This window comes from Leptonychotes weddellii, chromosome 5 (genome assembly GCF_054177405.1).
Source record: "Leptonychotes weddellii isolate Sample4059 chromosome 5, ASM5417740v2, whole genome shotgun sequence".
NCBI classification, from domain to species: domain Eukaryota; kingdom Metazoa; phylum Chordata; class Mammalia; order Carnivora; family Phocidae; genus Leptonychotes; species Leptonychotes weddellii.
The window spans coordinates 40,830,127-40,853,060 of record NC_138373.1 but is presented as its reverse complement, the minus strand read 5'-3'; the positions used below and the strand labels follow the sequence as shown (position 1 = coordinate 40,853,060).

General features: G+C 42.0%; 1 protein-coding gene across 3 annotated transcripts in view; it reads right to left on the bottom strand.

The window, feature by feature from the left end:
* The window catches only part of RBM17 (RNA binding motif protein 17), a 28,268-nt gene extending 5,751 nt beyond the window's left edge, over nt 1-22,517 (bottom strand). The window contains exons 1-8 of one of the 3 annotated variants that reach the window (XM_081820536.1): nt 22,362-22,510; nt 18,751-18,931; nt 15,120-15,257; nt 10,561-10,677; nt 7,615-7,781; nt 5,464-5,561; nt 2,492-2,548; nt 1,168-1,309 (exon numbers count right to left, since the gene is read on the bottom strand). In XM_081820536.1, coding sequence (XP_081676662.1) covers nt 1,168-1,309; nt 2,492-2,548; nt 5,464-5,561; nt 7,615-7,781; nt 10,561-10,677; nt 15,120-15,242 — 704 coding nt within the window. In that variant the 5' untranslated portion in view covers nt 15,243-15,257; nt 18,751-18,931; nt 22,362-22,510. Of the gene's footprint in view, nt 1-1,167; nt 1,310-2,491; nt 2,549-5,463; nt 5,562-7,614; nt 7,782-10,560; nt 10,678-15,119; nt 15,258-18,750; nt 18,932-22,361 lie in introns of all 3 variants that reach the window. The other 2 variants (XM_006734766.3, XM_081820537.1) reach the window with 2 other exon arrangements.
* Nucleotides 22,518-22,934: the final 417 nt, after the last annotated feature.

Here is a 22,934-nt window from a genome sequence, read left to right as displayed (position 1 = left end):
TTCCGTATGTAATTTCCTTAAAAATTCCATTTGAACAAGTCGACCTAGAGCAGAGAGTTCTGAAGATGGCTGAGCTACGCCACCCTCTACCTTCCTGGGGTATACGGTGAACATTTAATCCCTGTTCAAAAGGGAATTCAGCAGAACAAAAAACAGCTTCATGTCTGTCCACACTCCAGCACACAGTCTAGGGCAAGAGTGGACGTGTTCTCTATCTACGCTGCTTGTGTGGTTTCTGGCACCAGAGAGGAGACTACTGTGACCGAGGAGCTGCATTTTAAATTGTATTCATCTTCAAGTAATTTACTAGCCAGCAATTACACCACAGAAAGCCGCACAGATCAAGGAGAGGGATACCAACAAGGCCAGACACTGAATACCCTCTTGCAGGAGTGAAGCCCAGCCATGTGCTCCCAACAAGGCTTCTCAGAATCAAAGCACATGCGCACAGGGGAGGGCACAGCAGGGTCACAGGCAGAGTGTAGGCCTAGTGTAACGTCGCCTCACTGGATAGCTCCTCATAGGAGGAGACACACAGTCAACACTGTAAAACATTCTTTAAACCAAAACGCAGGCCGAATCCAGTGGGGGTCAAAAAAAAAAACCAAAAACCCACACAAATCCACAAGCCCCACCTGAAAGTCAACATTAAAACTGAATTTTATATGCTGGCAAACAGATTTCTAACTGTAGTCAGAATGACTACGTGTTTTAAAGCCAAAGTGCAGAACCATGACTTTAAAGCAAATGGCTCATTTTATCAAGAAAAAAATGTCATTCACCCTTTGGACGTAGCATATGTCAGCTCTAATTCACATGAGCTATTTTGTTTGCAAATGTTATGAAAATCAATGTAAATAATTATCAGAAACTGTTCCTACCTGTAGACTATAACGTTTGGTATCTAAATCATTCAAAACTTACATGAGAAGGCTTTTTGTTTGGTAGAAAACCTAGCAGTGTCAGGCTGGAACACCCTCCACATGACTCAAGCACTGATTCTTAAGAAGGACGCTGCGTGACTGAACACACCAAGTGTCTCCCCATAAACCCGAGAGTGCCCTCATTCCCCAACAAAAGCTACATCGACTGACAAGGCTGGCAACACTCCACACCGAGTCTCGTTCTTCTTACACTTGCTGAGATGAGAGCACTCAGAACCATTACCCCATGTTGGCAAGGAAGGAGTTGCCAGGTCCAGTCGGAGATCTGGGTCTGTCTTGTTCTTCGTATACTGGGGGAGGGATAGCAGCTTTGGAAGACTGGGAGCGAGGTCTTGAATCCTCTTCGTAAGGGAAATCTCTGGGTACTATTGGATAAAAATAAAACAGGTTTACCAAAGTACTACAAAAGAATTCTGAACTATATTTACACAGATCAGTACCTACAAGGAGTAAGAAAAAAACAAATCAATCTTACAGCCACTACATGACATTTTTAAAAATCAGAGGTAGAACGCTATTTTCCTGTTTCCTGCTTTGCTACTCCTGTTTTTATCTCCTCGAATGTCTTTTTTTTACATCTTACTGAAATGTTTTTTACCCTTTAAAGTGCTCTTAAATGACAATCTGTGTCTAAAACTTTAAGACGTTCTCTATGTTCCAAGTAGGTCCAACTCTCTTTTGATGCCCACAGCACTTTGTGTACCCGTCTTAAGATTCTAATCTTACTACCTCGTTAGCCTAGCAAACAATAAAGGTCTCTGAGATTAGGGACCATGTACCAGAACAGTGAACAGGGAAGCTTTAAAAAGATCTAGATGCTTGGGCCCCACTCCCAGAGACTTCTTTCAGTTGGGGCTTATGGTTTGTCAGGTGTTTTCACATAAAAGGTATTTAATAATATCTTTTGAATTATCTTCTTTAAAAAGATAACATAAATTGGGCAACAGGTATTAAAAAGCACTAGGATGATTATATTTTCTTAGGACAGTTTAGGTGTGGTCCAACGCAGCAAATACAAAAACGATCTGGATGCTGTATCAAAGTCCAATTCCAACCCAAATATTCTAGAATAGACCACTGGGAGAAGAAACAGTGGGTGAGCATGTTTTGGCAATCTAAGTAAAGATACACAACGTATGTAAGGAAATAGAAACTAATTGCAGAAAAATCTAATTAAGGCAGGCACTGCCACCTTGTGGAAGGTCATGAATTTAACAGCCTCTAAACCACAGAGTATGAAAACCGTAAACTGAGCAACATTTGTTCTAACCTAACTCCAACTATGAAATGTTAGAGAAAATAAAACAAATTACTGAAAAGAAAAGCATATCGCTATATGAAATCCAAGCCTCAGCCTGGCATGAAAACTTCTAAAGCAGAGGAGTGAAGGGCGGTCTCCCACTTGGCCTCAGTGGGGGAGCCAGAGGCTGGGTTTTCAGGCCATGACCCTTTACATTCAGCACAGCTGGCTGATTCAAGCCAAGACTTCCCCTGCCCGGGCCCAAGATGTGGGTCAGAAGAAAAAAGGACAAGAAACAGATACGTACACTCTTTGTCTTTCTCTACAAGAGAAGTGGGTGGCGCGATGGCAGCTCCGCCCATACCTGCAAGACAGGAATGAATGCGCCGTTAGCGGAGAGGACACCCGGCGCCCCGTGCTATACTGCACCCCTTCGCCCAGGGAGGGGGCAGGAAAATACCCGCTACCTCATCCCTCCTGCTAACACTTACGAATTCACCTCTGAGTCTAGGATTAAAAACACAGAAAATGGGCAAAACAGAGGCAGACAAAATTATCTTCTTCATAGCAGGCAGCCAAGAGCCCCAGAATGCAGTTAATGAGCGAACTGCAAGGTGAAAGGACACAGCCCAGAGAGCGAGCAGTTACTTAGGAGGCAGTAACATAACTCTCCTGAGAGTCTGGTGCCTGTGAGGAGTTTTCATATGTGTTATCTCAATTCAGGTTCAATGAACCTCAGAAGGAGGTCTTACTGCCTTCCATCTTTCAGAAGAGAAGAGGATCAGAGGAGTCAACGGGCAGGGACAGGATAAAACCCAGCTGCCCACGGCACCAACGCTCGCGCCCACGATCTGCACACTCCTTTCTAGGGTGTAACCCCTGGACCTAAACGCCTATCTGGAAATGTGGGTACTTCTGGCCCCTGCGCTGTCATCATTCCTGCTCCTGTTTCCTGGACCATGACGACACAACCAACCAAAACAGACCCCACTTGCTACCCAGCAACCCGAGGGAGAACACACATGGAGGACATAAGGAATTTTTCATTAGACACAAACCCTAACATATGTATTACAACTTAATTGCCAATGAAACAATCAAAACAATAAAATGTAAATTTAAAAAAAAACAAACGGATTACAGACCACATTGCACCAGCATACTTAAGGTTTCACAAAAGCGACTCCTCTAAAGCCGCTGTACGTGCATCACGATGAACACGGCCGGACTAGACAATGTACTTACGGAGAAATACAAACCTGAATAAAACTTACACTTCTCCTGAAATACCTATTATCATTCCTTTTCTTTTAACCTGGTCACTAAGACCTAGATGATTATTGACTGATTCTGAAAAAATCAGCTCTGAGTTCAGTATAAAGAATTCAGGTGATTACTGGAAATCTGCTACTAATCTGGTTAAAATACGAACATCGATCTGTTAACAGCAGCATGCAGAATGGATATAATGCCATTGTTTTCCTAATACTAGATTGTATGGCTCTTGTTAACATTAAAAAAAACAATGTCCTTAATATAGAAAGCACAGCTCCTTATCCAAAGGGCAGCCAATCTGTAAGCTGGAAAGGTAAGAAAAATATTCAACCTATGCACTGGATTCTAAAACAAGTCAATTAACATCTGTTAAGTAGTAAGATAGATATGGGATGTTTAACATAATGCCTGACATACAGAGCACACTCAAATGTTAACTCTCCTCCCCGTTAGAAAGACAACGTAGCACCTAACAGTGCTCAGCATGTATTTTTTTTTTTAATTGAAGTATTAACTGACATATGACATATTCGTTTCAGGTGTACAACATAGTGATTTGCTATTTGTGTATACTGTGATCACCACAGTAAGTCTAGTTAACATCTATCATACACAGTTACAGATTTTTCTAATAATGAGGACTTTGAAGATCTACTCTCTTAACAACTCTGGAATATGCAATATAAGTTTATTAACTACAACTATGTTGTACGCTACAACCTCATGATTTATTTTATAACTGAAGTTTTGTACCTTTTCATCCCCTTTACCCATTTTGCCCACCTCCCACCCCCATCTCTAGCAACTGCCAATCTGTTCTCTCTGTATCTGTGAACTTGGCTTTTTGTTGTTGCCTATATTAAGCATCCTATAAATACATTTAATTCATATCTGCACTGAAAGATTAAGAATTCTAAATTATTACAGACTTGTTCCTTTCCAAATCAATTAGTATTTTAAATTTTACCCTAAATTAAACCCTAAAGCAGCTTTGGCTGTACACTGGGGAAGACCAGGCTTGCCAAACTGCTAGTCATACAACTGAGTTCATGTATGTGGAAATATACTGCACCTTTATGGTAACATGATTCTTAGGTCTCATGTTAAAGATGACGACATAGGTTTTGGGGCATATGAAGATCTTGGATAAGCTGGACCGTGGATCTGTATCTATAAAGCACTTATTCCCTCTGTGCCTCAGATTTCTCACCTTTAAAATGGGGATAATCATAGCTCCTACTTTGAGTTGTGTGATGTAAAGCAGATAATCTATGAAAGTGCTTATTAGAACAGTAGCTGGTATCCAGTAGACCAACAGAAGATTTAAATTTCTCACTTAAATAAATCTCAACCTGTCAACCAAACTGGTCAACTAAGCCAAGGAAATCCCAGCAATTAATACACAATGAAGGTAATGTAAGAAGCATTCCATTCTCTCAAGAATGAACCTACTTAGCCATCTAGAGATCACAAAGAAGTCAGCTCTAACACAAGTACAATTCTGCCTGTGAAATTTTAGAGATGAAGGGGCCTTATGAAGTACCTGGCTCAAATTCTTGTCTCCCTGCTCTCCATAGACCCTGAAAGAAACCAACATCCCGGGAAACTAAGGGATTTCCTCAAATTCATGCCTGTTAGTGGCAAACGCTGTGGAAACGAGTGCCTTGACTCTCTGGTCAGTGCTGAACAGATACACAGCTGGCTACAGGGAAGAGGTCAATGTGATGGTCCTGTGGGTAAGGAAACTGTGGTAGTAGGTACTTAAGGTATCCCCCCCAAGGTCTCCAAGCAACACATGTGAGAAAGTGATCGCGAAGCTCATAGGAGAATACACGTGAAAACAGGATATAGGTTAAAACTGTTAAGCAAACATGGACTGCCGGGATTCCAGACAGAAAATTACCCAAATCAACGTCAACTGAACTATTTATCAAGTTGAACATGAAAAGCAAACAGGAGAATGTCACCATGTTTGAAATGTGACATTTATGTTTCACGCCTTACTTCTTTTCCGCCTCTCTCGCTCGTAATCTTCATCTTCATCAGAATCTGGATCTGGTCGCCTCGAAAACCCACTAGCTTCATGTCTGTCCTTACGCCTCCTGTGATAACAAAGGAACCAAATATTCATTACAGACGAACCAATTGAGAGATGTGAACCCAAGGATGTTACCTTGACTTGCTCTTGGTTAGAAAATATTCAAACCCTCTCTTTCCCACTAAACTATTAATTGGGGGGTGGAGGGTGGGAGGGGGGCACATGGGCAAATAACTGGTTTAAGACTAAAGTAGCAAAATTAAGTGAGAAAAATCCAAAAGATAAATTGAACAAATTTAACAGGCACATGAATATAAGTAGCAAGAAAAAAGTTTCCTTGATGTTTACCTTTTTCAATTTTAAAGCGTATCAACATAGATAATACTTTAATAATTTTGAGTCTCTAGAATGTGCTTTCACTTCATGAAATGATTCAATAAATAATGAGAAGTTATATAATATTTTATAACTACTGAATAATTAACATTCAGTATTTTCAAAATAAGAAATACAAATAAAACCTTTTCACCCATACCTTTAAAAAATATAAATAAGGGGTAGACGAACCATGAGAGACAATGGACTCTGAAAGACAAACTGAGGGTTCTAGAGGGGAGGGGGGTGGGAGGATGGGTTAGCCTGGTGATGGGTATTGAGGAGGGCACGTTCTGCATGGAGCACTGGGTGTTATGCACAAACAATGAATCATGGAACACTACATCTAAAACTAATGATGTAATGTATGGGGATTAACGTAACAATAAAAAAAATTTAAAAAAATATAAATAAAAGATGTATATAAGCTTTTCAAAATTCCATTTGGCTCAAAATTAGTTAAACATTGCAAGTATTTTATTTTATTTTTTAAAGTAAGCTCTACTGCCCAACATGGGGCTTAACTCACGACCCTGAGACCAAGAGCCAGCCAGGCACCCATAACATTTTAAGTATTTTAAATAGTTACGATTCTAGAAGAATAGGAAAAAACCGATTATTCAACTTCAGATTTTTATGTTTCTTTTCTAACAATTCACCCAAAATGTAGACTTCAAGTCTTCTGCATCTAGACATGAAATCTTCTCCTAGCATTTGTTTTCATGCTGGAACATAACCACAGGCACACCTCGGAGATATTGCTGGTTTGGTGCCAGACCACCACAGTAAAGCAAATATTGCAATAAAGAGAATCAAATGGAGTTTCTGGTTCCCAGTGCATAGAAAAGATATGTTTACACTACACTGTAGTCTATTAAGTATGTAATAATAGCACTATGCCTTAAAAAAAACCAATGTATATACCTTAAAAATACTGCTAAAAAATTCTAACCAGCCTCTGAGCTTTCAGCAAGTCATAATCACTGATGATAAATCACCAAAACAAATATAATAATGAAAAAATTTGAAATACTGGGAGAATTACCAAGTAATACAGAGACATGAGGAGAGCAAATGCTGTTAGAAAAATGGCACTGAGGGACACCTGGGTGGCTCAGTCGGCAGAGCATCCAACTCTTGCTTTCAGCTCAGGTTGTGATCTCAGGGTCGTGAGATGGAGCCGTGTCAGGCTACACACTCAACATGGACTCTACTTGAGGATCCTCTCCCTCTGCCCCTCCTCCCACTTGCGCACGCACTCTCCCTCTCAAATAATCTTAAAAAAAAAAAGAAAAAAAGAAAAAATGGTGCTGATAGACTTGCTCCATACAGAGCTGCCATGATCTTTGTTTTTAAAGATTTATTTATTTGGGGGGAGGAGGGAAGGAGAGAGAGAGACTCTCAAGCAGACTCCGCGCTGGGCATGGACCTGAGGCAGGGCTCCATCTCAGGACCCTGAGATCATGACCTGGGCGGAAAGCAAGAGTCGGACGCTCAACCAACTGAGCCACCAGGCGCCCCACCACAAACTTTTAGTTTGTAAAAAAATTCTGCATCTGCAAAGCACAATAAAATGAGGTATGCCTGTACAAAATCTTAAAAACAGATTGATTCCTTCTGATGACTGCTTAGATCAACCATGAAAACTAACTTCAGCCTTACAGACAGCACCAAGGTTCATTCGTTAATATCACAATGACTATTTCAAATGAAAATATCCTTGAATCCAAACAGAGCCTTACTTTTCTCTCTCTTCTATTTCTTTTTGTCTTTCCAGCTCCCGCTGTCTCTGTCGTTCCTCTCTTTGGCGCTTCACTACTTTCTCATAATCATTAGGAAACATGGGATCATATTCATCAGCTAATGGAATCAAAACTTCTCCTGCAGAAAATCCACTGGGAACAGGATCCTAAGGAAGGTAAAAATGCCAAACTATGTATCATCCTCATGTTTTAAAATTGTATTCGTAGAATTAAAGTCAAAGAATACGAGCGTTAGAGGGGGCTTTGCAGACCATCTACCTGCCTCCTTTGTTTTATAGACAAGGGAACAGAAGCCTAAGGAGGGTTAGTGACCTGACACGGCCACACACTATGTAGCTATGGAACAGCTGAGCCAGGAGTTCACCTCTTTCAGTATTAATTCCATAAATACCCTAGGGCATCTTCCTGGAATTCCTAAACAAGCTGCCACCACCTAAAATTTCAAGCAATAAATTTGACTAATTATAATAAACAGTGAATACTTCTGTTTTAATATGTCTCTATGAAAACTTAAAAATAAACAATCCATGAATAACAATCATTCTTGTGGTCATTTAACAGACTAATTTTGGATTCTGCTTACATGGAAACATGATATATTAAGACTTCACAATAAAGGCAGAAAGCATCCTCTCAGGCTGTTTGAAACCCTCTGGAATACACGTCCCTTTCCAGGAAGGTTGCATTTCAGGAACCGAGTCTGGCACAAGTGGTTGTAACTCCCTTCACACCATCATTAGTTCTTTTAAGGTCCACTAAGGTCAGGTTTGGATGATAACATTTTGCATTTTTCTGTACATTTAGAAACTGGGGCTACTCTTTGAGAGAAAAGAGGTAGCCTTAAAGAACTCAGAAAAACAAAAAGCAGACACAGCACAGCTAACCTGAAAATGGGGACCTAAACCTCCACACTTTGTTAGTTTTCTTAGCATAACTCCCCCTTAGTATCTACACGAATGAGATGCCTTAGCTGGTCTCCACAGTTACCCTGAGCACGCACAGATTGGGACTAGAGTCTCGGAGGGCCCGCTCTGCACCACCTCACGAAGGACACTGTCCATACCAGCAAAGGCAGGACAGCTGTTTGTCGAATGTACTGTGTATCTGAACACAAGACTAATGTGATACAGAGAGCTTATGTTCAATGTCAATGGATCTAAATCCCACAATTCCTGCATTACACCGCTCCGTCTGATGTTTTGCATTGTAAAACAAACATTTCAATGCTTCTTTAGAACTAAAAATCAGGAAACATGATGTCCAATGAATATAAGAAATTAGAAAGCTATAATCAGCTCCCAGGCCTGAACAGTGGAAAGTTTATACAAATCTATTTAAGGAAAGGTTCCCAAAGGGTAGTTATGAATTTGTATTCATATAAAAGACTTTTTAAAAACACAAAGGCACATGAACAAGATTTCCTTTCAGTTATTATTAAGACAGGAGAGAAACTAACAATCAGCTGCTCAATTTATATAATACTATCACCACAGAGTTTCTGACAGAACCAACTGTCAATATCAAGGTTAATTCTTTGTCATTTCAAAATCTGAAAGTAAACAACTTTTACTGTATAAACCCTGCTGAGTGGAACAAGGAGCCATCATCTCTAAATGCTATAAAGAGTAAAGCAATCTGTTCAATTTTAAAAAATTAAAATGTTGATACCCCAATGCTGGGGAGGGTGGGTAAAACTAAAACACTTCTATGTTGTGGGGATATTGTAGAGTCAAGACACAGTAACAGAAGACAGTGAACCAGTTTTTGATTAGATGTGGTCAGGGAAAATTAGGTAGATAATCTGTGGGGAAAAAATGTTAAAATGATGAAGAATCCCCAGAAACATCTCCACTGGGGGATGCCTTTCCTCCTTGATATATCGACTATCAGCCTGCAGGACCAATGCCAGTTCTTCTGGCCAAGAAATCTCAGAATAAAGGCAAATGAGGAGAACAGACTCCAACCCAGAACAGTTTTGACTGAAACTAAATAAAGAAGGGAGGGGGCATGCAGTTGGGACTGTGTCTCAAATTGATTTGGGTTCTCTCTGATAGGTGTGGGGGTGGGGGGTGGGAAGATGATCTTGCTAGAAACAGCAATAATAGCATATTCTATTTATTAACCTTTTGGTCATTTTTCATCAAGCAATTTGTGTGCACGGTGCTGTTTAAACTCTTGCAGTCATATTACTTGACTGCCATCTGTAGAAGAAGGAATGTTACCTGAAGAGTGGGTGTGATTTTAACCACAGTTTACACTGAATTCATTTATCCCTCATTTTGTATCGTTTGAACTATGATTCTTAGTTATCCTTGTCCAGATCCTCCTCATCCTCACTAACCCATTTACAGAGCTGACCATGTGTGTTTCTTTGTTTTTAAGATGACGTAAAATCGCTGAGGTAATAAAGGTTAGGCTGGTAGAATTTAAACCTTTTCTCTATTTTCATCCACAATAAGACAATAAGCACTAACATTCCTTATGACAGCAGAAATTAGAAACAACCCATATAACCAGCTTTAAGTGAACTAAATAAATTACAGTACACCCATTTGAGGAAGTACAGTGAATCCATTAAAATGATCATACAGTCCTGACTTTTTAACACAAACAGTGTGTTCTCACAACACATAAAGTGAGAAAAGCAAGTTAGAGAACAGAAGATAGAGGAGGCAGAGAATGGAAAGATATTCCAAAATATAAAGTTTTTAGCTTCTAGAGGGTAGGACTGAAGTCCTACTGCTTTCCTTTCTGCATCTCTCCAGTTTCTGATTTTTCTATAATGCACTATTTTATTTTCAATACTAATTTTTACAATTCAGTTGAAAAGGACACTGGCTAGCCTACAATGACCCACTGAGGGGATCGTGCTCTGAGGACACATGCGTGAAACAGGAGAGCCCGTCAGGCGGGGCTGGGGCTCACCTTCAGGCCAGCTGCGACGTGCGGGGGGGTGTCCACGATCTGCCGGTCGTCTGAAGAGCCGCCTCGCTTTAGGTCGATTACTGGGGCAAGTACTGTACTCTGTTTCGTTCTCTGGCTCTAAAATCATGGAAAAACAAAAGAAGGACACTGAAGCTTCAAATTAAAACTCATACTGTTTGTAACAAAGCTTTGTGGTCTCTGTGACAAACCTTTCAGATATGAGAAAAACAATCTTAAAACAACAGCCTTCTAATTATTACCATTACCATATACCAGTTTCTGTAGCCTTTTTTTAACAACACAAATTTCCTCTATTTTTTTTAAATTTTTTTATTGTTCTGTTAATCAAATTTCCTCTATTCTTATAAAAGGTTTACAGTAAGCTTGGTCTCTTTTATTTAAATTTGCATATAAAATAGTAAACGAGAAAAGCTCTAACACTGATTTTCCCTCTGAGCATAGGAGGGCAAATCTGCAACAGCACAACACACTTGGACTAGTGGGAGCCTTTCCCAAGGAATAGGTATGTTTTTACATCCTGAGCGAAAGATACTTGTGGATTAGTTTTTCCCTCCCAGCAGAATCTAAACTCCTACCTCTTTTATTTTGAACCCACAGAAAAACTTTAAAAAGAGAACAATACTCATTCATGAACCAGCCACCACTGCTCCCACGTTACCACATTTTCTTTACCGTACACTGTATATTGCACTGAACCATCCGGAAGGAATTTGGGAGACTCATGACACTTTCCCTTAACCTCCTAAAATTACAGACATTCTCTTACATAAGCGCAGTACTATTACCACACCTAATAAAATAAAAAATCCCGTTATCATTTCCTATCCAAGTCATACTCAGATTTTCTGAACTGTCCCCTAAAATGCTTAAATAGCTCATTTATTTTGAACCAGAATCATACCAAAGTCCCACAACGCGTTTGATTGTTAAAGCTCTCATTTTAGAAGAGACTCCTTTCCCTCCTGTTGTCACCATCATCTCCAGAGCAACGTCTTTGTCTCCTTCTCCTTTTCCCGACACTTGTAAAACGCTGCACGTTCTAGACCCATCTGGTAACTTCATGGCAGTCTAGTTTCACTTATTTCTCTCTGCCCCTAATTCCTGAAAACTGAGTGTCTCCCAGGTGCGGTGCTGTGCTCCGTTTGGCATCACCACTGCGGCGCTCAGGGGCAGGCTGTCTGGCAGCAGGGCGAACGTCAGATGGGCACGCCAGTGACCATCTGGTCTTGTGGTTACAAAGGTTTAATTCCCCCGCTGCAATTAAAGTGTTACACGTTTTCACTCTTAGTACTACAAAAGGCTGAAAATAAACCACTATCCCTCTTGAATTTAACAGTGCTTATAATGTTAAGGAAACAAATTTAATCCAATCATTAAATATACAATCCACTAAGTGAATACCAAAATTGAGAGGGCAGTGGGGAAGATTATCAGAATCATATATTTTTCTATTATTCCACAGATGAGACCACAGCTCCATCTTTCAGCTGTAGGTAAAGTTTTCTCTACCAAACACTTTTACAGGTTTGGTTAGGCCGACCTAGAACTGAGTAATTAATTAGTCAATTAAACCTAAGAAAATCAATGCAACGTACCTTCACGTCCCTTCAAGAAAAACAAAACACTAACTTCACACAGCAATCTCAAAAAGATATTAGAAAGTTAGCAGAAATGATTTCACAGGCCACTTTTTATTCTGACCTATCTTCTAAAAACCCATTTGAAACCTCAGGAGATGTCCTAGTAGCTGAAATTACTGTACTGAAGAAGTGAAAACCTGATAAACGTAAATTAAACAGACTGAAGCAGATACTAAAGAGGATGTCCAACAGTCTATAGACTTCATAAAAAAGCCTATTTCCTTGCTTATCAGCATCTCATGCTTTTTCATGTGAGTAAAGTAACAGTACAGAAAAATCAGTACGTCATGAATAAATTTCATTTAACTTTTTAATATATTTTTTCAAAGGATCTATTTTCTCAATAGTATTTTATATAAGCTAGTTTTTAACCGACAGGTTATAAATATGCACTGACTGGATAGAGTAAGTGATCCTGAAGTTACACTGGGCAAGAAGAAACAAATTAGGATTTTTAAAATTTGGCTGCAGGTAATCCATGAAGCTGACAGTATTTACGCTGCTAACTGAAGAATTAGCCCAGTTTTTAAACTGTATATATCTAGTATATTTTGACTTCTGCTCTTCTACTTTGCTCTCTCTCATTGACCTAAGACTGTCCACTAATTATATCCACTTAAAGTCTAACTGAATTTATGTTACTAAGTGTGAGATTGCTCCTTAACAGCCAGAGCCATTTTACAAAAGGGAATGTTAGGCCTTGAAGAATAATACATAAAATGGTACTGGTATGGGAATATAAAACCTTATTCCTAGATCTCGTGTGCAAAGTAAAAGTTACATGAAATTCAGAAAGATTTAAAAAACTAACAATTTTTAAAATTTTTTTTTTTTTTTAAGATTTTATTTATTTATTTGAGAGAGAGAGAATGAGAGACAGAGAGCAGGACAGGGAGGAGGGTCAGAGGGAGAAGCAGACTCCCTGCTGAGCAGGGAGCCCGATGTGGGACTTGATCCCGGGACTCCAGGATCATGACCTGAGCCGAAGGCAGTCACTTAACCAACTGAGCCACCCAGGCGCCCAAAAAACTAACAATTTTTAAAAATTAAAAGGAAAAACAAGTCTTGCTTTGCTAATCTTCCCTTCAAGTGGGGTGAAAGGTTGTTTTAAAACAACAAAATTCTCTCTTTAAAAATACTGGCATAAAAATTTTAAATCTCGTCATGATGAATTTGAAAAAGACAAAAACCCTGATCAACAGAATTGACAAAACAAAAATTGTCAGACACTGTTGTTTTACCTGTGGGTATACTAATCCTAAAAACTTTTTATACCACTGAGCACTCACATGTAAGCACTTCAACAGAAGAACCAATTGAGGAGGTAGTAAAGGAAAAGAAAAATAATTCCAACTTTAAAAAAATGTTTATGATGGGGCGCCCGGGTGGCTCAGTCGTTAAGCGTCTGCCTTTGGCTCAGGTCATGATCCCAGGGTCCTGGGATCGAGCCCCACATCGGGCTCCCTGCTCGGCGGGAAGCCTGCTTCTCTCTCTCCCACTTACCCTGCTTGTGTTCTCTCTCTGGCTGTCTCTCCCTGTCAAATAAATAAATAAAATCTTTAAAAAAAAAAAAATGTTTATGATGTAAAATTCCAAACACAAAATGTAAAGAGAACAGATTCATGAATCCTTAAATCTCTGTGACCCAGCGTCACCAGCTACCAACTCACGGGGAACTGTGTTCCGTGTGCCTCCTCACCTCCTCTGCCCCATAATGGATTATTTTAAAGCAAATCCCCTAAATTCAAACATTTTATCAGTAAATATTTCAATATATCTCTAAGGCAGGTTTTCTTTTTTTTTTTTTAAAGATTTTATTTATTTATTTGACAGAGAGAGAGACAGCAAGAGAGGGAACACAAGCAGGGGGAGTGGGAGACGGAGAAGCAGGCGTCCCCGGAGCAGGGAGCCCGATGCGGGGCTCGATCCCAAGACCCTGGGATCATGACCTGAGCCGAAGACAGACACTTAACGACTGAGCCACCCAGGCGCCCCTCTAAGGCAGGTTTTCTTAACTTGTTTCATTATTGCTTTCCTCTCAAGGAACTTCTTAATACATTCCCTGGACCCCCCACCCCATAAAACTTTACCACAGATATACTATGTACCTGTTTATGTACCTAATGTGTATCCTGCACCACACATAAAAACAGCACAGTTTTCACCCAGGTAGGACAATATTCGCCCCATTTAGGGGGATACAGCCTCCACTGGGTTATGCGCTCTAAAACATAAGGGCCCTTAAAACAACAAGCAAACCAGATACCATTCTCATTCCTACAAGTATTTTGACAGTAGCATTTTAGATCAAATATTCAGTGGACAACTTATGGACAACAGTGGACAACATTATTAACAATCTTAATGTCTTGTATGTTGTTCAATTTCCAAGATGTCACCAGTGCCCAACATGTACACAACAGGATCAAAACCAATTACTCCCAGACTACATATGCCCGACACATTCAGAACCAATCTGAGCGCTAAGGCATACAAATTATTAATTCCTGCCGAGCCTCACTACTCCACGTGCTGCTTCCAGACCCCTACAACGAACAGCAGACTCCCAGGCCCCAACCCAGGAATATGGCTAACAAAGCAACACTCCAACCAAACCCTTGGCCAATCTCAGACACACTAAAAAGCCTGAAAACCAGTGTCATTGCTGGAAACCGACAGTCCCGCTTTTTCTTCATTCTGATTCCCTGAAACAGTTCTATTCCCAGGACTCACCTTAACTTCCTTACTTCTCTCCACCCAGAGTCTCTCCGCCTATAAATGTTTAACCCTACATATTTGATAAACAGGCAGAAGAGCAAGCTGAAACCAAAGCACTCGTACTCCTCAGGAGGAACCTGCTTTGTAGATTTCCACTTCCACACCATGGGCTTATCTTACCTTTGCTTGTGTGAGAGCTGCCTTCTTGACCTGAAGCTGAGACTGCAGAAGTTTGAAGTTTTTGGACCAGCCTTCTGTTTTTGAATCACTGGTCTCTACTCCCAGGTCATCATACAGGGACATCTTTCCAATTTAATGCTGAAAGGCAAGGGGGATGGGGTTTAAAGAATGCAAAATACAGGAAGGATTTCACATCTTTTCATGTTAAAATAACTCCGTATCATGTAATTTTAGAGGTGAAAGGTATTGGAAGAGATCACCTCGTCCAGGAAGCTTCAGCAACAGAAGCCAAGATGCCTGATACTGCCAATCAGTGCCCTAACACATGACGCTAGATCTGCATATTAGCTTACAAATAAACTTGCAGAATTAATTTTTCTACCTATATCATGTGGCCAAGTAATTCATGAGTGAAATCATTCTGTGCTACTGCATATAATGATTATTAATAATTACGTATTGTCAATTATATGTATCCAATTTTTCTTTTTTCTTTTTAAAGATGTTATTTATCTGTTTGAGAGAGACAGAGAAAGAGAGAGACAGAGAGGGAACACAAGCAGGGGGAGTGGGAGAGGGAGAAGCAGGCTCCCCATCAAGCAGGGAGCCTGATGTGGGGCTCGATCCCAGGACCTTGGGATCATGACCTGAGCCGAGGGCAGACGCTTAACGACTGAACCACCCAGGCGCCCCTACATGTATCCAATTTTTAAAAAATTCTTTTTTGTCTCAACAACAAAAAGTAGAAACTACAACAACCCATTATTACCAGGTTGATTTAGCACTATTAGCTACCTTTTATAAAAGAAGAAATCTAAACATATGCCTAGAAATTAAAAAACAAATTATATCATGGATGCTGTATTTTAATAAATTATGATTATTGAGGAGATCATAAATATCCTGACTTCTTCATATTCCATCAAGTTGAAATTTGTAATCTCTAATAACATCAATTACAAAGATAATCAATAATCTACATGTAAATGATTGATACATAAAACCCTTGCAGAACAGAGAACACAAGACAACAACAAAAACAGGAAGAGTTCACACTTAGGAAGCCTTATCAAGCCAGGCTGGTAGTAAATGTAGTATCTGCTGGAGAGCCTACTAGAAGCTACCATTAAAGCTTAGCCTGCTACAGAACTGGGACTTTGGGAGATAAATCTGCCCAGGTCATGGTGGGAAGACCCATTTCAAACCTAGTAATGGGAACACCACAACTCTTTACACTAAATCCCTACTGTCACCTTTTTATTTGGTTTTTAAGATTTTATTTATTTATATAAGATTTTATTTATTTATTTGAGAGAGAGAGAATGAGAGAGAGCACGAGAGGGGAGAGGGTCAGAAGGAGAAGCAGGCTCCCCTGCGCAGGGGCCCGATGGGGGACTGGAGTCCCAGGATCATGACCTGAGCCAAAGGCAGTCGCTTAACCAACTAAGCCACCCAGGTGCCCCTACTGTCACCTTTTTAAAAAACTCAACATTCTGGGTGAGACCACAACAGAGACCCTTCCCAAAATAAAAAAAAAATCAATCTCTTTCTCACAAGTGGAAAGAGAGAAAAAAAAATTGAAATCCCCGTATTGCAAAATATTTAGCATAGGTAGTTTCTGACTCATGGCCACATTCCAAAAAAATCTGTCAGTTCCCAGGTCCAGACAGCATTTTGCCATAGGAACTGTGTCAAACAAATCCTGTTTCGCCTGTGTCGGTCTCTAAGGAAAAGAAGGTAATACAGACAAGAAGGAAAATATTTCATCCTCCCGGCTGTGTCAGACTCAGGGCAAAAACTTCTCTCTGGTATATGCTTACTTCTCCGCCCTTCTAGGTTTGGTATTCTAAGACCCTGCCACCGCAACATCCTGGCTGACCCTGGTTCACTCTGTGTGGGGTGGGTACCAACTTTTCCTCCCCCCACCCCCCCCAAAAAGAGCTGGTCTGGGTCTCAGCAGAGCAGTTCTCAGCCTGGAAGTCAGGCCCCACACAACTGTTGCTGCTTTTCCGTTTCTTCTATCCTTAATATTCCAGCCCTCAGATTACCTAAAAGCTCTCAGGTTTGATTTCTAAATGAAAGGCCCCCACGGCAGTACAGACACAGGGATAATAAAGGAGAGCCCAGGGTACTGGTGGCTGACTGCTCTAATGAATCACCTAAAAATCGAGGAATGCTTGCATGTTCTCCTCAGTAAGGCTTCAGTGACAACTCCCCAGCTCAGCTGATAGCATGAACAAAGAATTTCCTAGACAGCATATCCAACAGGGAAATAAATGCCCACTGCCTGCAGTGCCAGACAAAGTGAACATTTTATTCGGGAACTTGGCGGCCCGTTGTCACATTAAGCTCGAGTCACTGAGGCAATAAAGAAACAGTAAGGAAAGCCCCTGGCATCCACTTCAGAACCTGTTTTAATCCACACTATGGTAAATCCCACAAAAACCTAAATCCAGTTTGCTGAGTTCCCTGCACTCTCCCCAGACTACGATCACGTCTGACCCAGAGCTGAACAGGAAGGTAGGCCAACTGCACGGTTAATGCTCTATTTGCAAACCCCCCCCCAAGCCATCTTTTCAGAGATTTCTGGCCAACGATGAGTGCCCAGAAGGAAGAGCAATGTACCGAAGAGCTTTAGAGGCTTTCACGCACCTTCCGCAAGAGCCCACACAGTATTCAAAACTAACTGTTCTTATCTAAATACCTATCCTTAAACTTTAAATTTCATCAGAAGAACTCAGAGCAACAGCAAAGAAAAACAATGCTGAATGTCCAGCTTACTACTGTGGTTCTCAAACTACTTCAAAAACGCCCACACACCCTTCATCTAACCTCATTTAACTGTACAGGCTCTCTTCATTCAAATAGTCACTAAACCAAAGCCTAGTTAAACCATGGGTTCATTCGTTTTCTCTTTCTTTATTCTCACAAAGGCAAGGGAAGACTAACACATTCTGGGAAGTAAATATAAACAATGAAGCTTTCTCGGAAATTATAAACAAAGTTAGTATTTGTTTGCAAATTTGTTTGCAACCCAAACTCTACTTCTCCCAGTACCGCTTCATAAGAAACTTAAGAACCTCACCAAAAATGGTATTTACAAATATGTTGGTGCCAATGGAAATATGCCAACCAAATGCCCACTGAACTCTGAAGCAAAAAGATTAGCCTATCCACCTGTGCATCTCCAATTTCTGGCACAGGGTAGGAATTTAATAAACAAGTATTTGCTGAGATATTACTTATTAAGTAAAGTCTGTGTAGCCACATGAATCAGCAGAGAAATGACACAATCCTGAGGTTCCACTAGAATGTTAAAGACAGGAGAAAGGTTCTGGAGATAGACGGTACTAATGGTTGTACAATGTGTATGTATTTACTGCCCCGTGGTCCCACACACTTAAAATGGTTCAAATCCCAGGCTGTGTGTTAACGTATATTTACCACACACAAACAGAAAGTAACAAAAGGGAGGGAGAGGCAGCACCTGAGGAACAGGCTGCTGTCTAATTAACACTAGTACATTTCCCTACCAGGAAGAGTAAACTTTCATGGAAATATTTTCCCAAATTTGAGGGTTAAAACAAAGTCAAACAGTATAGAGGATCTCTTCCTCCACCAGAGTTCTTACATCCAAAGATTTCATGGCTGAATTAATGAAGTCCCATGGGGCCATACTTCCAATGATTCCATTTCCAAATCGAAGATGGTCTGTTGACGATTCCATTTGATTTGCCCCCTCTCCAAGCTTCGAAAATCACTATGCAGCAAAATCTTATGTTCATTTAAACCACCATTTCTGTTCTCAAAACCTCTGAAAACACACTTCAAATATTAGAAACTGATGTCATTTCACCAGCATCTGCTGGTTTTCTGTGACACAGAGCTTATAGATCAGATCTGCGCATCACAGTAAATGAGGAAGAGCTTTCTTTACTTTTCTCGCTTGAACGGACTTTGAATTCACAGAACTGGATTAATCACAGCAATGACACACTCATTATCCATCCATGTATGGATGGCCTTTTAATTACTGTAATGCTACAGCACCAGTGAATTTACCACGAGTCAGAATCTGGACCAAAAAACCACATTAAATCCCGATGCCCACCCCCTCCCCATCCCATTCATGTGATTTCCCCAGCCCAGGGGTGGGCAGCACCCTGAATTCCATTCCCATTAATTCCTTACTATCCTCCTTTTATATAAAGGTGTGCACATTTTGATTTTAGCTGTTTGAAGCACTTCTAATATACCAGAGTTGATTCATTCATTCTCCCCACTGCAGTCACTGAAATGTAACAAGCATTGACAAGACTGCCATGAACTTAACCTAATTACTGCTGAGATGTTACTTAGATGACAGAACACATTTATTTCATGAAGTCTAGCAGCAGGTAATAAAAACTAGCGCATTCTAACATTTGGATACACTTTAAGTCAGGATCAAATACAAACACAGACATGTGACTTTTAGAACTTTAAAATACCTGCTATTTCTTTTTTATAGTAACACCAGGCTTTGATCAACACATCTTTCACGTATGCGCCATTTTTGTTCTTAAGAAGAAACACAGTAAACACGATCTGCCAGAAGAATGATGACTTGTTAAAATTCTACCTAAGCTGGCAAAGTATTTTTTTTAAACATGCAACTAGTAGAAAAAGAACATGGAACGAGTCTTCTCAGAAGCAGCCCACCTCTCTCACCTCTCAAGTGCATCTATGAAGCCTTCAGTGTCTGCCACCCCCACATAAAACTCTCCATCCTCAACTTGTTTCCCCTGAACAAACTCAGAGCAACTTCTATAGGTTACGTTGCCTCCCGGTTGACACGCTTGTCTCTTCCTCTGTTACAAGTCCCTTAAAGGTAAGGGCTCATTTTGTCTTCATCCAGCTGAACACCATGCTATGAACACTGCAAACACTTCATATTTTCTAAATGTTATCAAGTGCACCTACTTAAATCACATTATGAAACAATAAGATCTTCAGATCTGCTTTTTAAGGACACAACTTATTGTAAATGGTATTTGACATTAGTGTGCTAAATTTTTTTTTTTTAAATTTATTTATTAGAGAGAGAGGGTGAGAGAGAGAGCGCAAGAGGGGGTAGGGTTAGAGGGAGAAGGAGACTCCCCGCCGAGCAGGGAGCCCGATGTGGGACTCGATCCCGGGACTCCGGGACCATGACCTGAGCCGAAGGCAGTCGCTTAACCAACTGAGCCACCCAGGCGCCCAGTGTGCTAAATTCAAAGTTGTACACCATCATAATGGGAGAAAAACGACCACCACCATACAACTAACAATGAGTCAAAGTCTGAGTTCTGAGCACCTGAAGAAGCAGCATGGTTAAGAAACCTTTTTTTTTTTTTAAATCACTAAATAGATACTCATGTATCATAAAGCAAAAATAAAGCCTAAAGAACGTGGAAAGTATATACAGATAGAAAGGAAAAGGAAGGGAACTATGAGGGGCGGTGCACATTGATGTTCACAAAAAATACAGGTAATAAGCAATAAAAAGCATATGCCCCATGTAAAATTTACAACGACTTTTTAAAGAATGAAAACATTTTTTTTCCTGTATCTCCACCTCTGACACCCCGGTCACATCCCTTCTTTGGAGGGGGTGTACTGTCACGAAGTCCAGGAAAGTCACCTGGAATGTGGGTGGATAACAAAACATCCTTCACTATTCACTGTTATGACAGACTTGAGGGATTACTAGCCCTGGATGTTCCCTGAAGGTAATTTAAAACAAATCAGGTAAAAAAGAAATCCATTCTATGCATTCACAGTTGGGAATACACCAACAATTCCCCTCAAATTCTTATTTTCCATCAAGGCTATCTTTAGTTATTACAGAACTCCACCATCACAACAGCTTTCCACTGATAACACGTCTATCACACCTTGTTACATTCTTGTCTCACAACCTACTCCTTCTAAGCTGTAGAGCAGGTAGCACGTCTCTTAATAAAATTCTAAAACACATCCTCTGCTTAAGTTACTAATGCATTACCCCCAATTCCTCAAATATCTCTATTACAGTAAAAATGGCGGTGGCCTTTATCCCCTAAACGTGTGGAAACTGAGGTGCATCCTTTAAAAACTCCACCTGTTGTCCGGAGACACAGTGCTCGCCGGAGTATATGCAGAATTCTGCCCTTCTCCAGGACACGCTATTTTCCATCCGTAGGCCTGGCTCTAGCAATAAGGACCTTCAGCGTCTCTCCTTTACTGCCTTCTCAAAGAACCTTCTCGAGCTCACCCGACTACCCGCCCCTCAAAACTACCCTACCTGCCGTTTCCAGAATGCACTATGGTGCTTCTCGTCTGCTACCTTTGCACTTCTTTCCTCAGCAGGGAGCCTTCCGCCCCCCCCCACCCCCGCACACCTAACAAAACACCTCCCAGACTCAGTTATAAGCATCACCCCCTCTGGGAAGCCTCTGATCAACCCAGGGATGGGTTTTTAATGCCTGTTTCCCTAGAGACCAAACTCCCTGAGTAGGAACCCAATCTTACTTATTTATCCCGCGTCTGCTGCTCAGGACACATGGTCTGGGAAGGGAAATGCTCCGGAAACATGTTTGGTGACTGAGCATCAGGGCTACAACACCGCCCGACAAGGACAGAGACCGAGGTAACGCCGGAGTTCTGTCTCCCATCATCTGTCTAGATAAACCTGCGCCGTTCGGAGACGTCAACACATCCGGAGGTCCCCGTCCCGCGGCCGGGAAGGAAGCGACTTCCCTCCTCTCCGCTCCCCGGGCCCGGGGGGGGGGGGCGCACAAGTGTGCTGGGCCACAGGTGACACAAGCCTGGCTACCAGGGTCTAGGGACGGAACAACTTTTCCAAAACAGGGCCGACGGAGAGGGGAAAAGAAAAAACAACACAACGTGCTCGGGTCCAAGAGAGGAAACACACAGACGGGAAAGGGGAAGAATAGGAAGGAGACAGGAAGAACTCGAGGGCCCGGTGACCCGAGGCAAATAAAGGAAGGCGGCGGCGGGCGCGAGGGGAAACACTACGGGTCGCCCGCAGCCGGGGCCGCGGACCCGCAGCACGGAGGCCGAGGGCGTCGGCGGCTCCGGGGGGGCCGGCCCGGGACCTCTCGCCCCCCTTGCGGCGCGGCCTAAAGCCGCGGCCTCGCGTCCAGCGCCACCTGGGGAGGCGCTCCCGCCCCGGCTCCCCGCCAGGCCGCCCGACCGGACGCCACCTCGGGCGCCACTTACCCGGCCCGCCCGGCCAACTCTCCCCATGGGCCGCGGCGGCGCACCGGGGCCGAGGCGCCGCGGAGAGGACGGCCTGGGCGTATTCGGCTGAGCCCGCGACCGCAAGACCTGAACCGGCGCCAACCCCTACGCCGAGTCCGCAGGTCGCGCGGCGGCGCGGGGTCAGGGAGCGCGTGCGGCCGGGAGAGAGGCACGCCTGCGCCTGAGCCGCGGGCCGCTTTGCTCCGGCGACCCCTGCCGGCGGGAGGACCGCACTGCACCTCCCCTCCGCCGGCGTCCTTCTCTCCCGCCATGAGGGGTCGCAGTGGCCCGAGTTTGTGAAACTTCAGACTCGGGAGAGCCCGGCAGTAACCCCAGATGGTGAGCAGGAGAAATGTCCAAAGGCTGCCAAGACGGTCTTTGCGAGCCCACTGCGTTCTAATAGGATAGGGGGGTAGAATCCCTCTAACCCTTTCGTTCTCACTCATTCAAAACCGTCCATGTCTAAGCACAAAGCTGAAAATAAATCGCCATAAGCGAGATGTATGGGAAAGCTGCTGCAAAACGGATGCATTGAATTAAGTGTCCGACTAA